This window comes from Paralichthys olivaceus, chromosome 2 (assembly GCF_024713975.1).
Source record: "Paralichthys olivaceus isolate ysfri-2021 chromosome 2, ASM2471397v2, whole genome shotgun sequence".
NCBI lineage: Eukaryota > Metazoa > Chordata > Actinopteri > Pleuronectiformes > Paralichthyidae > Paralichthys > Paralichthys olivaceus.
The window spans coordinates 2,632,507-2,654,375 of NC_091094.1; the positions used below are offsets into that span (position 1 = coordinate 2,632,507).

The following is a 21,869-nucleotide window of genomic DNA, read 5'->3' on the forward strand; positions in this document are numbered from 1 at the left end:
ACTCAGTGAGCACTTTATTAGGCACAGCTGCTAATACTGTGTAGTTTCCTCTTGTGCATGAAAAACAGCTTCAGTTCTTCACGACATTGAATGGATGTTGAAAACTGTGATAGATTCTGCTTTACATGAACTGTGTCGTACAATTTCTGCAGATTTACGAGCTGCATATCTCATTCACTGCACTCTGTCATGTTCCTAAAGATTATTCTGCTGCAAGTCGTCTTTACCCGACGGTAAAACGTGTCCATAAAGGGACGGACGGGTTCAGAAGACACTCTGACATTCAAACCTGGATCTACGGGTTTAAAGGGAACTCCACCCTCAGCCTGGACTGTTGAGTCAGGTTGGGTCCATACATTCATGCTTCTGATGCTGAATTCTAATCTGCAGCAGAAATCCAAACTCTTATCGGACCAGGCTTTTGGTTTCTGACTCTGTGTCACTACAGCCTCAGCTTTATGTTCTTGTTTTGTGGACGTGGTCTCTGCTGCTGCTGCTGCAGAACCATGAACCTCAAGGTTGAACGTGTTTACGCTCACCACAGTTGTAAAGAGTGATTTTCTGAGTTGCAGTCTCCAGCTCCTCCAGTTTGACCTTATTCTCCTCTGACCTCTCACATCAACAGATCATTTCCAATCTGCACAAATGTCACTTGCTTCTTCTTCTTCTTCCTCCACCTTTGTGAAACTTCACCAAGTCACTGAGATCAAATCTCATTCCGATGTTTCCATGTGAGCATTAACTGGTTTTTTGCTGCCAGATGATGAACTGATCAACTGATCATTTTAGAATTGAGGGGAATTCAATCTTGATGCTGTTGATGATGATGCTGTTAGTATTTTCCACAGGTTATTAACTGCGGGCCATAGAGGGCAGTGTTACAAAGGTCAGCAACATAATAAAAGGAAATAGCTGCAATAAAAAAGTCCATTATTTAATGTGCTATTAAAATGAAATAGTACCTGAACTGAAATAAAGGTTAGGTTCACAACAAGGCATTACAATGTTAGTTTGTTTGTGTGTGTCAAAGAAAATATGATTTATCCAACGTGTTGTTCTCATGTTGCAGACCTGTTTGTCTCTATGACCCATTTTAATTCACTGAAGCTCTACCTTCTTTTTTCACTGCCTCTGAATCCTCGTTTGTCTCTGAGTGTATATCTCCCCCTGCTGTGCGTCTTCATTCTATCATTTAAATAACACGCGGCACCGCAGGGCACAAATGAGGACAGATGGAGACTGAAAAACTATCTGAGAGCAACGCAGGAGTCAGAGGAGGAAGACTGAGGGAAGCCGGAGCAGAACAAATACATGGAGGAAGGAGAGAACGACAGAGATGAGGAGTAATTGCATGAAAGAGTGGTGATGGAAATAAATCAGGGAGGGACAGAGAGAGAGAGAGAGAGAGAGAGCTGATTCAGGTATTAAAGTGGAGATAGAGATATTTATTTCATAAAGAGTTGTTTATTGCATCATAACCAACGACTCAAAAAACCACAGCACGTCTCCAAGACATCATTTCATCATAAATATATCTGAGTGGATGCAATGAAATGAAAGCTTGTTTTTAACGATTTTACACTCAAGTCAAAAATAGGAAATAAAAAAATGGTTGATGGTTAAAATTTAGAGTTATATATGTTAAATCATTTTGCTATCTTTATTTTATTTATTACGACGTTTGCAGAGCTTTTTATAAACAGTGCAGAGTGAAGTCAGGAAACTTTGTGTTCATCCAACCTGGTTTATCTGCAGTGAAGTTGTTATTCTGTGTAACCCTACGAAAAGCACAGAGCCGGGGATAAAATAAATATATAAAGTTTGCAATTAAGAGCAAATAACAGAAACTGAGAAGATAAGAGACGGAGACATTAAGAATAAAACAGAAAGAGATTAAACCAAACCTGCGAGAAGAATAGAGACGAGAACCTGCTGTAAATGAGGCAAATGGAGATAGAGATGAAATGAGGAGAGACAGACGAGGGGAGAGAAAATCAGCAGGTTTCTGACATCGCAGGCAGGAAGCCGGGCGAGTTTGAAATGCAAATTAACCCTAAATCTGTTTTCGTCTCTTCCTCGGTGGAATCGCAGCTTTCTGCTGTGCCAGCTTCCTCACCTGTCACTCCTCACCTAATTCACTCTCTCATTTCAGCCTCCGCTCTGCCTCTTATATCACCGCTTCTTCTCTCCTGCAGTATTCAGGTTGCCGAGTTGGGATTACACACATACAAAAAAAAAAAAAAAAAAGAAGCAGGTTTCTTTCTTGTGTCTCTTGTTGTGAAATAATTCTCTGCACTGAGTTTTAATGACTCAAAGAATCCTGGGATTTATCAGAAATCGGCAGCGTTTGTTTACCACTGCTGCTCCCGACACCGACGCTTTTTAACAGAAGCTGCATGAACTGCAAATAATAAATAAATGCATGACGTGAAAATCACCACAGACCAACTGACCTAAAGAGCTTCAGGCTCCCACTCCAACACACAAATCAGAATCGGAGACAGGTTTCTGTTTCTGCCTGTGATGTTCGTCTTTGATCTGCCAGTTTTAGTTTCACATTTTAATTTAGGGACAAAATCATTTTGTCTGACGTACGTACTTCCTGTCGTCATCACCTATGTGGGCGTCGTCTACCTATACTTGACTGTGATTGGGGTTTTTTTGGGGGGGGGGGGGTTAGTAGTCTTTCTGTTTGAATGGAGAAGATGAATAAAGTGCTGCATTTGGTTGCCATGGTAACATCATGATGGTGATTATCAGCACCATCAGGTGCAGTACTTCACGGTACTACATTACTCCGCAGTACTCCACAGTACTACAGTACTCCACAGTACTACAGTACTCCACACCAGTTTTAAATGCACCAAATGAACGTCCTTGTGGTTCAAACATTTCATCCTCGGGGGTGAAGACCGCAGCTGCTTCCTCTTCTATTTCTTCTTCTATTGTTTAATTCTGTCTCAACTTCCTGTGGTCGGTCAGAAAGTGTGAAATATTCACTGCAGTGTTTTTTTCACAGTGAAATGAGCCGCAGGTTCAGTTTGACCCTGACTGACACCACCTCAGACTCAGCAGCCCTCAGACGTCCCAACTTCCTGCTCCGTCCCTCTGCACCGCCACCCGCGTCTTTATTTCATTTTATTGTAACTTGCTGATTCTCACTTGCTTCTCTTTAAATCTCTCATGGTTGAAATGATGATCAACCCAGAAATTGAACCTCATAAAGACTGATTGAAGTTCAGTTCATGAGCCGTCAGAGAAATATCAACACTGTCATTGGAACAAAATCCATGTGCACGAATGATCCACAGACAAAAACATGTCTCAGTCTTATTCCTTTCTCTCCCTTACTGTTTTTTCCAAGTGCCGAACACAGTGTTCAATTTTACTTTTACACAAACTTCGTAAAATTTCTTCCCGAAACCCTCACTTCAGTTTTCTGCTTTTACACTCTTCATTTTTTTCTCCCTTATTCCCCCACATCTCCACTTCCTGTAGCCTAGTTCTCAACAGTCTGACTAAAAATATCATCGTGTTTTTATGACTCAAAAAACAGGGCAATAATCTCCAGCAGGCGACGGAATATGAGACGTGCAGATTCTCCACTGGTGCACAGATATATTCCACCCCGCGTGTTTCTGTGAGTGACGATTTACGGCCTATTATGAAACTGGATGTTGGATGTTGGGACAAATAAAATCTAGAGTGACAGTTTGCTCCCAACAGTCGAAGGCCAGTTACAAATATCCTTTATTATTAGAAGGTATTAAGACAAAAAAATGAATTTCTTTCATTTGAGGAAGTTCTTATCACACAAATTTATGTTCAAGTGTTAATTTGCATGTGTGCAGCACATATATCAGCATCATTTCTACCTGTCGTCCATATTTATTGAGTCTATGAGTGATGTCATTAACTCCTTAATGTTTACAGACGTTATCAATCAAGTGAGAAGTGTCGTTTTCTCATTTAACAGACTCCTGTCAGAAGAAGTGGAGTCTCCCTCTGCTGGTTCGAGATAAAACAGGTTTCAGTCCGTTCTGCATTGGCTTCACTTTCTGAACATACATCCATCCGTCCATCTTACCCCTGCAGGACACAATGTGTTACTGCACCCCAATGTTATTAACATGTCCCGGACAAATAGAGTAGTAAAGTAAAGTATTTGTATTTTGCTCTGCCACCTCTGCCACAGTGGATCATTTCAAACTCTTCGTCTCATCTCTTCTGATTCCTCTTTCTAAATATCACCACTCTCATGTCGGTCTCCCCTCATCCTCCCCCGTTTGCTCTCTCGTAACCCTGCCTTGACACAATGAGGCCAGCGTATAAACTGTGGAGCCTCTGTCTCTTCTTCTCACTGTCCTTCTCTCCTTTTCTGTTTCTTCCTTTTTTTTATTTGTTGGCGGCGGTTCTTTTCTTTTTTCATTCTGTGGGCTTATTGTCACTGGCAGCCGACTAGAGGAGCTGAGAAAGGCCGAACAGCGGTTTCTGAATAGCTTTGTGAGAGGGTTTTCTTGAAAGCATCAGCCTGGGCCCTTATCTGCCTTAAACCACTGAACAACACTGGCACTTGTCGCTGCTGTCGTTCTCTCGGCGAACACACAACACGACCTGTCATCACTTCCTCGCTGCTCTCCCCCCCCCCTCTTTTCTTTCCCGTGTCTCCTCCCCTGCGCTTGTTCTTTTATCTCACTCCTCCTCATGTCCTGGAGGCTGTTTCCTCTCACAACCTGCGACACTTATTCCAGACTTTACCCCTCTCTGCTCGTAACGCTCGTTTCCTTGATGCTCCTTTTCTTCTCTACTCGTTCTTTCTGATGACCCCACTGCTGATTAATTTTCTATATCACACACACGTGTCTTTGTCTCGTTGGGGCTTTTCTTTGTGTTGTTGTTTCTCATTTCACTTCAGTTGTTTTGTTCTTTTTCAGAACTAGGAATAGAAGGCAGCTACAGACAGACAGTATAATGAGAGTAAATCAATTAAATAAGAATAAAACATTCACTTTCATTGTTGAAAGGATGTAGATGAAATTAACTCTGACTCTTTCAACTGACTGAACTATTAGATTTGCTCTGCATGGGCACAAATTGAAAATAATAGATTTTGTCTATTGCTTTGAGTTGTTTATACAAAAGATGATGTCGAGCAGTAACAGCCCCCGTGTGTATTTGTATGTTCCTGTATTTAACAGATGGGACGATGACCCCATTCTCCTTCCACCTACGAGGCTATTAGCACTATGATGCTAAACAAATCAGACATGTGAGATTCACAGGTCGGACACCAGCTGAACACAAACAGCCGGACTGTGTTTGTTGTAGACCACTGTGAGTTACCACTGAACTCCACAAAAAAAGTTTTGCCAGCCTGACTCTGGTTTGAAGTCTGAAGATGAAACTGTTTAAAATCAGAGCTGAACACTTTCTGCCTCCTGGATGTTCATTAATAATAAAATGTTCTTTTTCACTTTTTTTAAAGGTCAGCCGAGAATAAAGCGTAAATCGGGACTTTTACTTCAAATCTGCGTGCGTGGTTTTTAAATCATGTTCGATTTGTAGTTTTAATCTGTGTGCACATTCTTGTATTTGTTCGTAATCCACGCCCATGGCTTTGTAAACTGAGCACAGATTTGCAAACAACTCCAGAGAGCAATGAACGAAGCATTTTAATCCAATTTATCCAGATTTAAGGGTAAAGTTGTGATGTTATATTGCGTCGGACGTTTTACAGCTTCTATTGTTTAACGTTGTATTTATCGTTCTTTGTTCTCTGGTGAAAGAAGTTGCTTTCTGTAAACACACTTTATGAGTCTGTGGGCATGGATTATAAATTTGTAAAAGCGAGAATAAAGATTTGGACACTCTCCACAGTTCCCACAGTCACACATCATAGAGCAGGCGAATAAACCGTGTGCAGAGATTTGCAAAGTGAAAGTGCTTATTTAAATATGGCTCGTTATGTTTCCTCCGCTGACCCAACATAAGCACAAAACCCCACAGGGATTTACAGGCGGAGTTTGAAGAGTCAAAGAAAGTTTAAATCTGACAGGAGAGTTTTACTCTTTTAATAATCCATGTTTTCCAGATTGTGGGATTCACTGATTTTTTGGTTCGTCTGTGATTTACAGTCCCAAAACTGATTATCACTGCAGACATCTCATCTCCTCTCTTTACTTGTTTTCAGACCTGTGTGCGTGCAAAACAATGCACGGACAGATTTTCACCAAACTCAGTGGGAATGCTACACAGAGGATTTAACTTTTGGAGCCAAATGTCAAAGGTCAACAAAAATATGGGGCGTAAACCAAATATTCCAAGATCCACAAATCAGAGAGAATCTAAAGCTTCTGTTAATGAAATGATCCCTCATCATACAATCAGTCAGAAAACGACGTGTCTCTGCATCTTAATGGACGATAGATGAGACCTGAACGTCATCACGTCATCACGTCATCACGACACAGTCAGAAAATGACGTAATATCCCTGCGATGACTTCATCTTTTACAACCAGTTAGATCAGAGACAAAACCGTCAGCTAATTCAATCATCAATTATCATATCATATAAATCTAAACCAGCAACTCTTTGTTATGTTCTCAGGTCAAGGCCCCTCACACTTCCTGCAATTTTGCTTTCCTTTTCATAATAAAAGCCCTCGATGTACTGGCAGACGCTGTGTACAAACCTTTAAGAGTCACTTACATTCACTCAGGACCGTTTAAAATATCAGACACTGATAAAAAATAGCTTACATATAAATACAGTCCCAAGTGGGACAGTCAAGGTTTGAGACGCTCCTTAAATGCTTTTATTTTTTCTGACTCATCCATTCACATCTCCGTCTGTCCTCACCTTCCATCTTTATTCAGTCCATCTTTATTGCCTTTATACATTCTTTAAATCCATTTATTAACAACCACCTTTTTATGAGCATATTACATTGGTTTGAATTTAAAAAAGGTAAGGGAACACTTTTACTATCCAGTCTATGAACTCTGTTCCTGTCATCTTTGTCCTCTCTGTCTTTTCTCTCAGAACCTGTCTCTGTCTTTCTTTCATTCTCTGTTGACACACTGTCTCTTTCTTCTTTATCTTGTTGACTCTAATCATTTCATCTTATTCCCTCTTCTCTCTTTTAATTCTGCATGTTTCTCATCTTCTCGCTTCTCCTCTTCCAGTCTCGCTTTGCTTTTCCATCGTCCCCTCTGTCTCCTCACATTTTCCCGACTCTGTTTTTGCCTCAGTCTATCAGTCTCGCCCTCCTCCCCTCATCTCTGTATCCCACTCTCTTCTTTCCCCCTCTCTCTCTCTGCTGGAGGTATAAATAGGACTCCTAATAAAGTGCTAATTAATCTCTGGTGACAAAATCAAAGAAAGCACATCTGCATTGCTGAGAGGAGCAACAGAGGGAGAGAGGGAGGAAAGGAAAAGAGTTAGACAGGAAGAGAGGGGGAACATGGGGGAAGGATAGAGGGAGAGAAAAACGTAGAGGAGTCGACGTGAGGAAAGATTGTGAAGACAGCAAGTCAGAAACAGATTTAGGCAAAACACTTATATTTGAAGAAATTTTGGCTGTGGCATCAAACATTTTCTGTCCTCAAACAAATGATGAATGTTCGTGTATATTATATAAAATAAGAGATAATATAGTTATAGTCAGCAGGATGTAATTATATAAAAAGACATAATGAGCAAACATGCATGAAACAATTCTTAAATGTCTGTAGCTCCCTCACAGAGCAGCTCTGTATCTGTGCCGCAGACTTTGAAAAGGTTTCATAAGGTCAAGATGTCGTAAAAAAAAAAAACTCGAGAACAAGCTTCAACTTCAACTTGAAGGAAGCGGCTGACTTTCAAAGACTGGAGAAACTTTTCAAAAGCAATGGACGGACTTTTAGGAAAAGAGTCACCCTCTTCCACCTCCACTGACCTGTTTCCTGAGGAAAACATGCAACAGCAACAGTCTCCATGTTAAATGTGAAGCTGCAGCAGAGGGAAATATTTTGGCTTTTGCATTTTAAGCAGCTTAATGCAGAATTTAATTGTATCGGGAATCTCACCGCAGGCTCAGTTTCCTCATGTGGGAATAAATTATAACTTATTGACAGTAATGACAGTTTGCCAGTTTGAATTACAGACAACATGTAAGTTAAGATAGTCGAGTGTTTTATTTGTTACGGGTTTATATACGGCTCATGTCACCGTGATTCAGCTTAAAAAAAATGATTCTACTTGTGGATTAAAACTCGACATTAATACTGGAGTCCACATTTTGGTGTTCTCTGAAGAGAATTAAAAAACTATTTCATCGATCTTCTTTATTCTTATACATATATTAGATATATAAAATGACTAAATCCTTATTTCTGATCCTCAGATATTGCTGAATAAATCTATATATTCAACTTTATCTACCACAGCCTACAACTACAGCCAGTGTATTTTTATCCTAAACATGACGTTGAGGACTTTGATAAATTAGTGTTGAGAGATAAAAAGTCTGAGAAACGTCCCAGAGGATCCAGCAGATAACATTAAAATGGCAAAAAGCCAGGCGGCTCAGCAGCGAGAGGTTCCCGGTGGACGTGAAGCTAATCTGCAGAATAACCATCAGCAGCCTGGACAGAAGAGACGGCGTTTTCAAAGCCATCGTGGGTTCGATATTCCCTGAAGTTCAGTGTGTATAATGGGTTTGATGTGACTTCACAGGCAAACCTGCAGGTCTTGGAGTTATTAAGCTTCAGAGAGACTTTGACACGGTGGATAAAAAAAAATCACAGGCAACCTGTAGCGCCCGCAGCTCTACAAAGCAGCGCTGCAGCTGATCACAGAGCGTATGGGACTGATACTGTACGAGCTCTTATTCAACTACAGGGAGCTGACTTTACCTGGGACTGAAGAAAGGAATCGGTTTTAACGGTGGAGTGACGAAAATAAGAAAAGCTGCAAGAACATTTTGAGATAGAACGGTTCACCTGAGCAGCCGAGCCTCTGTCAGGCCTCTAACCCTGACCTGACCTTCTTATAGGAAGAGAGGAGCGAAGGATAAGAGGAAAGGATAAGTCATGGATGGATTTCTATACCTCCACCAAGGCTGTTAAGTTATCCTCCCTGTTTGTCTGTTTCTTTGTCAGCAGCAACAAAGAAAAAGAAATTGCTGGATGGATTTCTACAAAACTTGTTGAAGGAGGTCAAACCTCAATCACATGTTGCAGCGGAAATATTGTTGTGACTTGTTTTGACGGCGTGAATTTCAGTTTTCCTGAAACGCTCGACACAGGAAGTCAGTGACATTATACATTTGCTACTGGATCAAAATAAGATATTCTGCAGGATTTAAACAATTTTTTCGTGGTGATCTTTGCAGGATTACACCCATTTGTTTTTAGACTTCACACTTCCCCTTCAAAATAAAGGTGTGTGCCCAAGTGGTTGGGCTGAGGAGTGAATTGGGACAGGGCCAAAGTCTTTAACAGTCACAGTTCTTATTTTTGTGAATCATTAACCCCGCTGCTAGTGGATCACCTCTGTACCTCCAGCAGGGCCCAGGAGATTTTCTACTTTGACTCTTTGCAGTTACGGTTGTGACGCTTTGACCTTTTTATATAATGTCAATGATCTTTGGTGCTTAAGTGCGTTCTCCTCTCTTGATGTGGAAGCATCGTCTAAATGTCACCGACGTGAGTCACACATCCTATACGGGATTAAGTGTTAAACTCCCAGAGAATAATGTATGAACGTGTGTGTGTGTGTGTGTGTGTGTGTCCCACTACAGATGCTCTTGATTCTAGTTAGATACCTCATCTTATAGAGCAGTAACACAGATACGAACACCTCTCTCTGCCTCTGAGTATCCACACTGATGGAATTATGACATTAAGCCCAGTGCAGGCTGCAGTGTTCCCTGACAGACCGATAGGGGGCGTTTTGTCCCCATTTGCCTCTTTTCTTCTCCCTCACTGCGTCTCCAGGCTTAACTTCAAAGCAACAGATCCCAAATTCATAAATAAATCAGCAGAAGATGGAGAGAGGGAGGGAGGGAGAGAGAGAGAGAAACCGCACATCTCTCTCTCTCCTGTGAAAACAGGCAGAGGAGCGTCACATGCGCACAGGAACAAGGTTTCATAACGAGCACAGGAGCAGAAAATCCGCAATAAGACAGAATATATGTGAGAAATATTCAAAAGAAACAACAAAACCACATCTTTAGATTCATGTTTGAGCAGAAATCATCTCCCAAAGCCTCAACACAGCTCCTCAAGAAGAAGGGAGGATGGTTACAGCTCTGGAAAAAAAAAACAAGAGGTCACTCCACATCTGTCTCTGCATCTGGATCTGCTGTCACCCAAGAACATAAACGTTCATTATATGTTGACACAAACCTTTGAATTGTAAAACCAGAGGAACTGATCCTCTTGAAGTTGTTTTATATTTTTTTTCCCAGAGCTGTTTATCAAAGATGAAGCACAAGTCAAGAACTTTGACAGTGAGAGATGCGTCAGAACTGTTCAATCACTGCATGAAGTCATGTTTACAGAGAACATGGGGACATCATATGAGATATTATCCAGTAGCAGGCACCTGATAGAAAAGTTAAAGATGTCTCGTCACATTTAAAGCACATAAAGAAACACAAAGCACTGAGTTATTATCATAAACACAAGATGAATAACTAAGATAGACCATCAATAAGTAAAATCACTTGATCAGCTGTTCAATGAGACGCCAACACTTCAGTCATGAGCTTATAGAAATATCATGACTCTATAGACGCAATTAATCGGTATAAGCGACTTTTCTGTGTGTGGAGGAAGAGGAGGATGAGGAGGAGGAGGAGGAGGAGGCGGCTGCACGATCAACGCTCCTGAGTCTCCAGTGTGATGACGAACAAAACATCCAACACAGGAAAGTGATGGACACGCGTCCGACGAGGGAACTCAGCGCTGGACCGAAGGAGACACAGTCGCCTCCACGAGACATGAACGAGCCGGAGATCGATGACAGCGCACAGGGGAGAGGAGCCGGGCGCGCGCGAAAATAGAAGTAGAACAAACAAGGAAAAGAAAGATGAGAAGATTTTGTTGTTGTTGTTTTTTACCTTTTTGCAGAAGCCTTCTTTTCAAAATCGCCTGAAGAAAAAGCATTTTACCCCAAACAGGCTCCAGACTGGGGAACTCTCTCCTCATGGAAGCTCGGAGGAGGAAGAGGGAGGAAGAACTTCTCTCTGCATGTGCCTCCCTCTCTCTCTCTCTCTCTCTCTCTCTCTCTCTCTTCTCTCTCTCTCTCATACTCAAAGGGACCCCCCCCCCCCCCCGCTGACACTACATTTACTGCATATGATGTCTGCGTGGGTGTGTGTATTTGTGTGTGTGTCTTTTCAAACTCAAGATTAAAACACCTCTATAATCAACTTTAATCACATCTTGCCCTCAGCCTGCTGTTTTTCCGATATCACTTCTGTTCTGACAGAGCTGATATCCGTGTTTTCACATGTTCTCCTCCTCCTTTTCTTTATGCACTAATTTAATTACAGCATTCTCTTTCCCTCTATTCCCCTCTCCTCCTCTCCTCCTCTCACTTTCTCTCCTGATTATGCAAAAATTGTAGCTCAAAGCCTTCGGGACTTTTGATGCCCTAGTTTTTTTTTTTTTTTTCAGTCTTCTGTGTCTAGTGAGCTTGTGTGTGTGTAGCAGGTCTCTCTCGATCTGTGTGTGTGTGTGTGTGTGTGTGTGTGTGTGTAGCCAAAAGATGAAAGCTTCCGACACTGAATCCTTCCACATCATGACTTATTCCTCAGCTCCCCTGTCGGGTCGGTGATCACAAGGTGACCAGTGTCATTTGAAGTGACATAAAACCCAAATATCTCTCTCTCTCCCTCCACACACAAACATGCCTCCATCCATCCATCCTGCAGACCCAATCTTTCTTGAGGAAGGCTGGGCACTGCAGGCCAAATAGCGAAATTAGCAACTTTAATTCAAACTGAAAGAAATGAACCAAGTGTGTTTTTATTCCTAATCTTTAAAATCGTCAAGTGCGTGCTCTTTCAGTTTGACAGCAGGGATAATTAACCTCACATTAATAATAATTCCCGTATATTTTGAAATGTTTTCACTGAAAATCCTGCACGTGCTCTCCAATAGTCCCTGTGTGTGCTCCGATATGCCATATGCCTCAAACTGTACGCTTGCACTCAGATATTCTGTCGCTCTGACAGATTTCTAACCCTCCAGCCTCAGTCCTCACACTCATGCTGCTTCTGTGCATGTGTGAAACGTCTGCTCTCAGACTTCTCCTCTGCTGTTGCTAGAAACAGTGTTTTCATATCGTAAAAAAAACCCCCAAAACACCTAATCGCTGTCACCTTGATTTAGCTGCTCTACGTTGACCAGAGCTCTGCTGGACTCAGCGTATTGGATTTGAAGCAAAACAATATCTATGAGGTCAAAGTGCTGACTCAGATGAAAGTAAATGTAAACTCGCCAATTAATAAAGCGGTTGAACATTGAATTGTTGCATTAGTGTACAGAAGGTGAGGCTGTGAATGCAACTTGTAAATAGAAGGAACCATCTGAAATCGAGCCGAACGTTAGCACATGGCTACATACTGAACTTCAGCACCATGGACAGCGGCTCTGTTGTTGCTCTACAATCAGAATCCATTGATTCATTTTCTTCTCAATCAACGTTCAGACAATCACCGAGCACGAGGTTGAACCCTGGACAGGTTTCCAGTTCATCGCATGATGAACACACAGACGGAGACTAAACCCCAACGACTCAGAACCTGCTGCTGAGTCCACAAGGGCTTAAAACTGTGACTCTGCAAATTCAGCAACTGCTTAAAAGCTCTGGGTTCAACTTTGGAACTCAAACTTCAGAGGAGCCTCTTTTTTTTTTTTTTTAAAAGATTGCAGCTTTGTCGATTTTTTTGGCGACGTCTTCATGCAGAAGAACAAGTGAACCTGAAGACGTAGATCTTCAGACAACTGGAACAATTATCAAACACATAGATGATAGATGATTTAAAAAAGCTTCTTCTTTACATAGATGTAGTGGCTTCAGTTCTGAGTTTGGGGCCACAGCTCAACCTGGAGACAAACTCTCAACCTGCTTAAAGGAAACACCCACAGAATCCAGGCAGCTTCCAGGCAGACGAGACCGTAAAGCTGAGCATCGCCATAAACAAGCCTGCTTCTGTCAACATCGCCCGGGTAACATGAAGGTTAAAATAAAAACTGTAGTCGCCAGGCTGCCTGTCACATGTGGAGGCGAAGCGGCGCTCGGCTACAGAGACTGTCACAGAGGTAAGTTTCACAAGTTTCTGTCCCGGTGAAGAAATAATTCATGTCTTCATGTGTCAGCGGTGAAACATCAGAGGTGAAGGGAACACAGATGCCACCGCCGAGTGTTTTGATGAGATATTCACTGTTGCGCAGCAGTGACATGTTTGAAAGTGATGGATTGTGCAATGAATAAACATAAGACGTGTTAATGTTTGGCTGCGGAATTGCAACAGCTTATAACAGTATAGAGCCGATATGCTTTTTGAAGGAGCTAAACAATGGATCGAGGTGATGAATTCTCTTTCTGCCAAAGTGATGTATTGCATTTAAAATCACGTCTACAGTGATAAGTTGTTTTACATTTCTATGAGCAAAGCTTGGTGGTGAAAATCAATAGATGGTAATGGGATGTGAGTTACAAAGCCCAGAAGAAAAGAACCAGGCGGTGAACAGAACAGCTTGACGGTGTGGAGGGGAGAGTCAGGTTGTGGAGGCCAGTGAATATTAAAAACCCCTTAAACGAAACATATGTTCTACACATGTTCAGGTTGATCATTTTAATTTGGGTTATTACTTGAAAATGTTTACACGCGCTAATGTTAAGAAAAGACATCGCTGTCCTCAGACAGTCCGTCGCTGCAGCTCCACTCTTCAGCCTCTGTCTGAAACACCTGGTTACAGCTCCTGTCTCTCTAAGACCCCCCCCCCCCCCCTCCAGTCGCCTTCTCGCTTTACCTGACTTTGTTAAGGGATGAGACAGACTAGCAGCTATATGCAGTATATCGACTGTAAATTACAGATTCTCATAAAAAATTTTGGACAGAAAATCACAAAACCTGGAGGAAGGACGTGGAATGGGTCAGGGAAGATTATATTTTGATGTGGATCCAGGTCAGGAGGCGGATGCAGGTTGATTTAATTTCACCTTCGTTAACATGTCGAGATGAAGTGTTCGAGTTACGCTCCCCGAGCCGGTTTCTTCTTCTTTTGTAGAACTTTTACATTCACAAAGACCCGATATGACAAACACTAGAGGAACAACCCTCCTGTTTGTTGTTTTTTTATTTTTGAGTTTGGCCTGAATAACAGAAATATCTCACTATTTTACGTCGTGCTGTTAAAAATTCAAATCTCTTCCCTCGTATCATAATTGAATCCAAAGCAACAGACACACAAAGTGCGGAGCAGCTAAAACAGGAGAGATACAGAAAAGATAAAACAAAGAGAAGAAGAGAAAAATAACTTGAAACCAACACAAAGTAAAATAAGATATAAGTCAAAGTCTCTGTTTTAAAGAGTTTTCAGACAGCTTTTAAATTAACAGCTAATTTAAAACTGAACTTTAAGGATCTCTGACTTAATAAAACCACAATAAGCTTCACTGAGTTGTTGCAGAGATCTTGCACAGGGTTGCATTAGACCCTATGGATGCTCATGTTGTTGTAGTGAGAGCATAGTTTTGACTGACAAATAAAAATGAGAAAATATATTCATCATTTTCTCATGATGCAATTTCTCAACTTTGCAGTCTCCTCAGCTTAACGTTTGATTTTTTTTTGATTTTTACAATTCCACTTTCCTTATTCCTCTTCAATGGACGCCAATGGGTTTCCACTGAAAACGTGAACAAGCAGCTTCTGCCACCAAGAGAAATGTCAAAAAAAAAAGTTTTCTCCGTCTGAGGAAAAAGGCCTTTTCATATTCTTTGTGTAAACAGTGAAACATCTGAAGTGAGCGGTCCTCGGAGAGAGAGAGAGAGGATGAGGAAGTCTGCTGGCTCCGACTCCTGCTGCGTTATTTTCTTCTCTCATCTGCTGGAGGAGTGCGTGACCTCAAACATTACGGAGTTTTTTTCTCTGACATTGTGTCGGACATGTGGTTTAAAGAAACGAGGCAGTAAAAAATACGAAATGAGGTTTGTTTAAATAAAGATTGTGTTGTGATGCGGCACAAATAAACTGGTCTGTGACAGATTCTGGGATTTTCTTCTGCTTGACAGTTGAGGCGAGATTTAAAGAGCGAGAGCGGGAGGATTATTGTGACTTGATTTCAGAATTCATAATTTAGCGGATTCATTATGTAAACCCGTGTCCTCAAAGCATCTTTTAACAAGAGATGGGAGCCGAGGATAAACCGCAGCCGAGGGGAGGAAACATAATAATGTATCAGGGATCCTTGGACTCTAACAAGGACTATTCTGGAGTTCCCATGTGGCTGCAGTGAAATCTAAACCTCGCATGAAGCTTTTCGCTGTGTTTCCAGACCCTGAGGATCCCTGGACATCGGTTGTGTTTCCTCAGAAGGGGCCTGAGGGTGTAACTCTCAGAACATCATTGAGTAAACACAAACACACACAATATGCAAGTTAATGATTAACCAGAGAAAAACTTGTGAAATGTTAAATAAAGTGAAAACTAAAACCTGGATCTGCCCCCTGATCTGGATCAGCACCAGAATTGAAAAACTTCTTCTCGGACCTGCAGCACATCCTTCCCCCAAGTTTTGTGGAAATCCGTTCATAGATTTCAAGCAACAAATCACAACAACAGACGTGAGGATTCTGTTCAGTGTCACGTGTAAACCTGTTTAATCTGTCCAATCATCTTTTAAACCATCAGATTAAGTTTTCACTGTGGCGCCCGAATCTCTTTAAACTGCTTTCGCTCCGGCCAGGATGCATTAAAGGCTCGTTTACGCTCAACGTTAGAAACAGAAACTGATGAGTACTTCTGTCCGTACATACAGAGCAGTACCACTGTGAATCATAGGGGGGCAGTGTCCCCGTTAGCTAAAGTTACACAGCCATAACACACAAGGAAGACATTTGAACAATAGTGGAAGTTTTTGAGGAGAAAGTTGATAAGAAACTACAGGCGTCGAAATGAAAGTACTTTGTGTCTTTAACTTCCTCCATCGTCACTGTATTTATTCTTCACATTCAACTCTGTGCCGCCATCTAGTGGATGAATTGATTCACAACGATGCCAACGTTAGGGTCACATTGAAGATCGTGGGCAGGGACGCTAACAACGTTAGATATCTAACGTAGTGTCATTCTTCATTTAAAAGCTTTGGATTTTTCAAACTCTAACATGGAAAATAAACTAATATCGTCTCCTTCATTTCTACCGTGGTGACAAGAGAAGTCAAGAAGGATTAAAAACATAAATATATATTTGACACGGCTCAAACTCATTTTCGATGAAGCTGCCACATCAGTCGTGAGTTTAAACAAGGCCTCATGTTTATTTCATGTGTGTTTGCCTCAAGGTGTCTCACACCAGGACAATGTGGACAAAGGTTCAGACTCTCAGGGACATCACTCACTACTCATTCATGTAAACACACGTTATCTCAAACACGTGTGAACCACAGAGTGACGAGGTTTTTCTATTCAGGCTTGTCCCCCTCAGATTTATGACGCATTAATCCTTTGGCCTCCATGATCTCAGTGGACTTGCGCGCTGACGCCTTTTTACATTTTGATGTTGAATGAGCGCTCCTCGAGATGCGCGGAGCCTCCGGATGAGTCACGACATGATTCAGGAGAAGCGAGCACGGTCGAACCCATGAGGACCTCCTCCACAATTTCCCCGTCCACATTCATACTGCACAATTTGCTCTTTTATCACCGCCCTCCCCCCGTCCTCCTCCTCTCACCACCTTTGTTAAGCCGACGATAAACTCAGATCGAACGCACCCACAGCTGGCGATCGCTTCTTCTCTCCGGGTCAGGTCGGGGTGATTAACTCCGCCCCACCTGGCGTGTCAGGTTGATTAAATCGAATCGCAGACCCAACGGGAGCAGACGGGAGCCGGCTCCTGACAGCTTCCTGCTGCTCAGTCAGTCGGGAGTTTAATTCTATTGGACAATCAAGAAGTGCAGGTGTAATCTAATAGGACGGGTCGGGCTGGAGTCATTATGTGATGTGGCAGCGTCGCGTTAACAACACCGGTGCAGCTCGGTGTTTGTGAAAGTCTGTTGCGGGACTCTGCTTCTCTGCTGAGTCCCGACTCTGAATTCTGTATTTTCTTTGCTTTGTGATCGGATCTGATCACCAGGTCACATTTTAATAACCCTGGGCCACAAACCACTATACCACCGTGCCCCTGCAAGTTAAACTATAGACGTTGAATGACTCTTTAAAACTGCCGATAGGTGAACTTCTCTTATGGATTCTCTACTTTCTGTGCATAGTTAAGTTTACGGTTGAAGTGTGGTTAGTACGAGATGAGTTAAATACTTTGTTAAAGTTAATTACCTGTTTTTTTTCCCCGCTGTCCTTAACGAGGGGATGAAGGGTGTTTTTCAAACTGTTTATTGGTTCCTCAGAGAATAATTGATGGATTCATTGTGTGCAATTTGGTGCAGATCCAAATAGAAATATGGAACGGTGAGCAGCTTCATCTCCACATCTTAACTTTCCCTTGTAACTGGTGCATGTTATGAAGTTTGTTGCATTGTAAACACATGATGTTAAAATATCCCACAGCATCAAATTGACACCTTAGTTTTGATTGTGTATTATAGTCACTGTTTTATATGTTAGAATATTCTAAAAGACACTGGTGGTACTACAACAAAAAATAATACACAGTACACACTATCTGTAGTCTCTTGTCCTATTCTCTGAGTACTAACATCAGCTGCTCGGTATCAAACCCACGGTCAGGTTGAATTTATCTTGGAAAACTCTTCACATGTATTTATTTGCAGAAACACAGTTCACGATGAACGACTCAGTGTTTCGTTTATTTTGAGATCTGGGGACGTTCCTGCAGTGACTTCATGTAAACCTGCTCCGACTCCCACTGAGCCAACATGTAAATGTTTCCTGTCGTAGTAAACATCACATGTTCGGACTGAGGAAGGTTCCTCCTTTAAAAATGGACCAAATGATCAACAATAAATGTGGATTATTTGTATTTTAGACAAACTGAAGTTGTGTTTGTCGTCTGAAGGAGAACGATCTGAAGCAGCCTGAAACGTCCAGGGTTTAAATAAGCGATGTCCTAAGCTCGTGGCTTTCCTCCGACTGCCACTGTGAAGAATGGATTAAAGATGTGCTGACTTAAAGGTGTGACGCTGCAGACGAGATGATCACTGTGGCTGCAGTTATACTTGAGTGGATCAAATCTTCTCGCGGAGCCTTGACAAGGACGCATGAATAATTTGAATAATTTTACTTGAGCTCAGATTTGAAGTTCAGGTCGTTTCGTGTTCTGCTTCTTTTTTTCTTCTGCAGAAATATACTGTTCATAAAATACACATTTGAATGTAACGTCTTGGACCCGGTCAAGTGTTTTAAATGGTCTGATATAAACTTTAAAAACCTCAGAAACACACGAGCATGAAACTAAAGCAGATGTTTAATGTTCTGTCTCTTCTTGTTTTTCTTCCCCTTGTGTCTCTTTAACATTTCCACTTTCTTGTTCTATCTGTGTGTAGTTAAGTTTTCTTTTTCCTGATGCACAGCAGCACAGCCCTGTTTGTCCACACGCACACACACACACACACACATATGTGCATGCATGCTGCAAAAGTTCTGCCACAGCTAATAAGGATCCCATAGATGCACACACACACACACACACACACACACACACAGATTTGCATGCGGAGAAATAATGAATTCCTTGTGAGTTCTGCTCGACTTAATTAGGATCATGGAGACACACACACACACACACACACACACACACACACACACACACACACACTAACACAATGGTTATGACGCAGTTAATGAAGCATGCTGGTCAAGATACATGGGGCTCATTATTCTGTGGTTTTATTTTTTTTGTACATGTACGGGGACTCCAACAATCTAGTAGGATTTATTTTTAATACTGAAAAACTGCCTCAGCTCAGATGAACCATCAGCAGCTCACCGAGCCTCTGGGGCTGAATGGAGGCCTCCAGTCGTGTTCCTGCATTAAACAGTCAGGGTTAAGAAAATCAGAGGCTCTCAGCGGGGGGGAATATTTCAAAACCTTTAAAGATAACTCTGCTTTTCAGTCACTGTTACATTTTAAAGTGCAGGACGTGAAGACAACTTTCGATTTACTGCAGAGACACATGTCCTGATCCTTGGGGAGTGTTGTCTTCCTTCTACCAAACACAACCTGGACCAGACTGACCATTAAATGCACAAACTGACTGGCGAGGCTGCACCAAGCTCCTGGTGAAATATATATACGACTACGGTCATTCGAACGCTGCCATCTTGTGCCAATGACGTAATCTGGAGTGTGCACAGCAGTGATCGGGGGATTCAGACATTTCATAACATTCAGAAAAACACTTAAACATCCAAAACGAACTCAAACGACGGAAACCATCTTTGAGGAATCTTTACTTGACATTTACTTTTACTGCGTATTAGTTCAGTCCACGTAATATCAACTAACATGGAGGAGGCAGGATTAATGACCCATACAGCAGCCAGCCACTAGGGGGCAATCGAGAAACGTTGGCTGTCCTACCATCCGTGTTTGTAAACAATCTGTTGCCATGACGAGCTCGAGGACCACTGACCATAACGAGCCACACTGCAAATGATGAATGATCTAGAATCTCAGGGAGGCACAACTTTCTTAGAAAGAGAAAAGGTAGTTGTCTTTATTCTCTCCTGCTGTTTTCTGTCGTAACTGTCGTACTTACTGAAAAGAGGTGGGGGGGGGGGGGGGGGGTGTCGCTGTGTTTGATCAGTGGGAGCAGAGACTCACACGAGAGGCTGAGCGATGAACCAGCTGAGAGAAAAAAACAAAGGCTGGTGGAGGTTCCTGTTGTTTTCTCTCAGTTCGTTGGCTTTTATCTCTGCGTGTCTCTGCTGCACTGAGCAAAGACATCGAACCAGACACTTACACTTTAATAATTATGAGACAGGGACAGAAAGAAGCTGGTGCCAAACGAGACAGAGCTCCAGTGTTGAAGATGAGGTCGACCACATCTCCGTGAAACTGAACGATTCCTGAGAAACATCTTATCCATTAAAAGTCAACGTTAAAGAATTAAAAAGTGTTTATGTCGGATGACTCGGTGAAGTCATCCGACTGCACGGACGCGATGAACACAGACCAGCAGAAAGACTCATGTTGAACTGGAGTCGAAGTAATTCAGGAGAAGCTGGAAAAACCTGATAACCTGCAAATATCTGCTAATTTCAAATAAAGTTAAATAACGATCCTTCAGTTTGGGAGCACACTGATTGATTTACTTGTTGTTAAGAGGTTTGTGTTGTGTTGCACTCAAACAGCCCCTCGTTACTTTTCGTTATTGATCTGCTGAACTCCCGCTCCACGAGATGTTGCTGTCATCTCGTTGTCAACCCTCTCGAATACAGAAAATAAAAAAATCTAAAGGCTTAAATTGGGAAGTTTGTGGAAAACTATTTACAGCGGTGGAACCGCTGCAAAAAGAGATGAAACCATATATCTTTCATTTCTTTGTCACAGCATTTTATCTCATATTAAAAATCTTTATAACCCCGATGACCCGCCCTCACTTTTTCATTACGACTCCGTGCAAAGTTACATTCCGGCCATTTATCTAACGCTACAACTCGAGCGAGGTCTGTGGCCTGAAACAAGTGTTAACAGCCTCGTCAGTAATCAGCAGCGATGGGAGGAGAAGGTGAACGCACGGCTGAGCTCAGACGGGGGACACGTCCTTTCATTAAGCTAATGTGGTGTGAGAGCATTCACCTCCGAGACTCAGCAATGAACTGAAGTTAAAACAGTTTGTGTCCTCGGGGTCGGATTTGCCTTCTACCGATACAGCGTCAACTAGTTATGCAACAATAATAATATGAATACATTTATATACTAACTGTATATATATATATATATATATATATATATATATCTTATATTCAGTTATAAGAAACAAATACAGAGGAATAAATGAAACAAATCTAATAAATGATCAGTCAAACATTCATCCACTAAAAGGTTCTATTTCTTTACAGGGGGAAAAATCCACTTGATGAAACACTGTTGAAGTTAAAAGTAGTTGATGTTTTCTTAACTGGAAACTCAGAGTTCAAATAAACTTGTTTAAGGAAGTTTTCTTGAAGGAAGTTCATTGTTTTAACTCAGAACCTCAAGTTTAAACAACAAGTGATAGTGAAATCAAAGTTAAATGATTTAAGTGACTCAAAGAATTTCTTCCACTAATGTTTTACTCACGCTTTCTTTTATTTTGTAATTTAAAATCATTTGTTGTTCGTTAAATATTTAATTGACTGATTGTTGTGATTGAACAGATGAGTCCATGGCCCCACTGTTAATAACAACAATTTAAAAATACATTTTTACGATTTTTTCCTTTTCTATTAGAAGCAAAAGAATTTAAAAAAAGAAATGTTTTCCTTTTCCAGAAGCTTTCCTTATGTTTTGTGTCACTTGGACAGTCACATATTTCACACTCTATGATATTAAACTCCGATAACATAAATCCTTAGAGACTAATTTGGGATTTGATGGAGGCGATGCTCCACAAACAGAACTGTCAACACAAATCACACATAATGAGAATATAAATGAATTCTACTCTGGTTTCTATTAGTCACCG

General features: G+C 41.6%; 1 protein-coding gene across 9 annotated transcripts in view; it reads right to left on the bottom strand.

Annotated features, from left to right (window-relative positions):
* Positions 1 to 21,869, bottom strand: part of LOC109644230 (glutamate receptor-interacting protein 2-like) — a 175,875-nt gene that overhangs the window by 49,200 nt on the left and 104,806 nt on the right. For 2 of the 9 annotated variants that reach the window (XM_069516207.1, XM_069516202.1), the window contains exon 1: positions 11,107 to 11,249. The exons of the other annotated variants lie outside the window; for them this stretch is intronic. In XM_069516207.1, coding sequence (XP_069372308.1) covers positions 11,107 to 11,194 — 88 coding nt within the window. In that variant the 5' untranslated portion in view covers positions 11,195 to 11,249. Of the gene's footprint in view, positions 1 to 11,106; positions 11,250 to 21,869 lie in introns of those variants that run through there. 9 annotated transcript variants of the gene reach the window in all.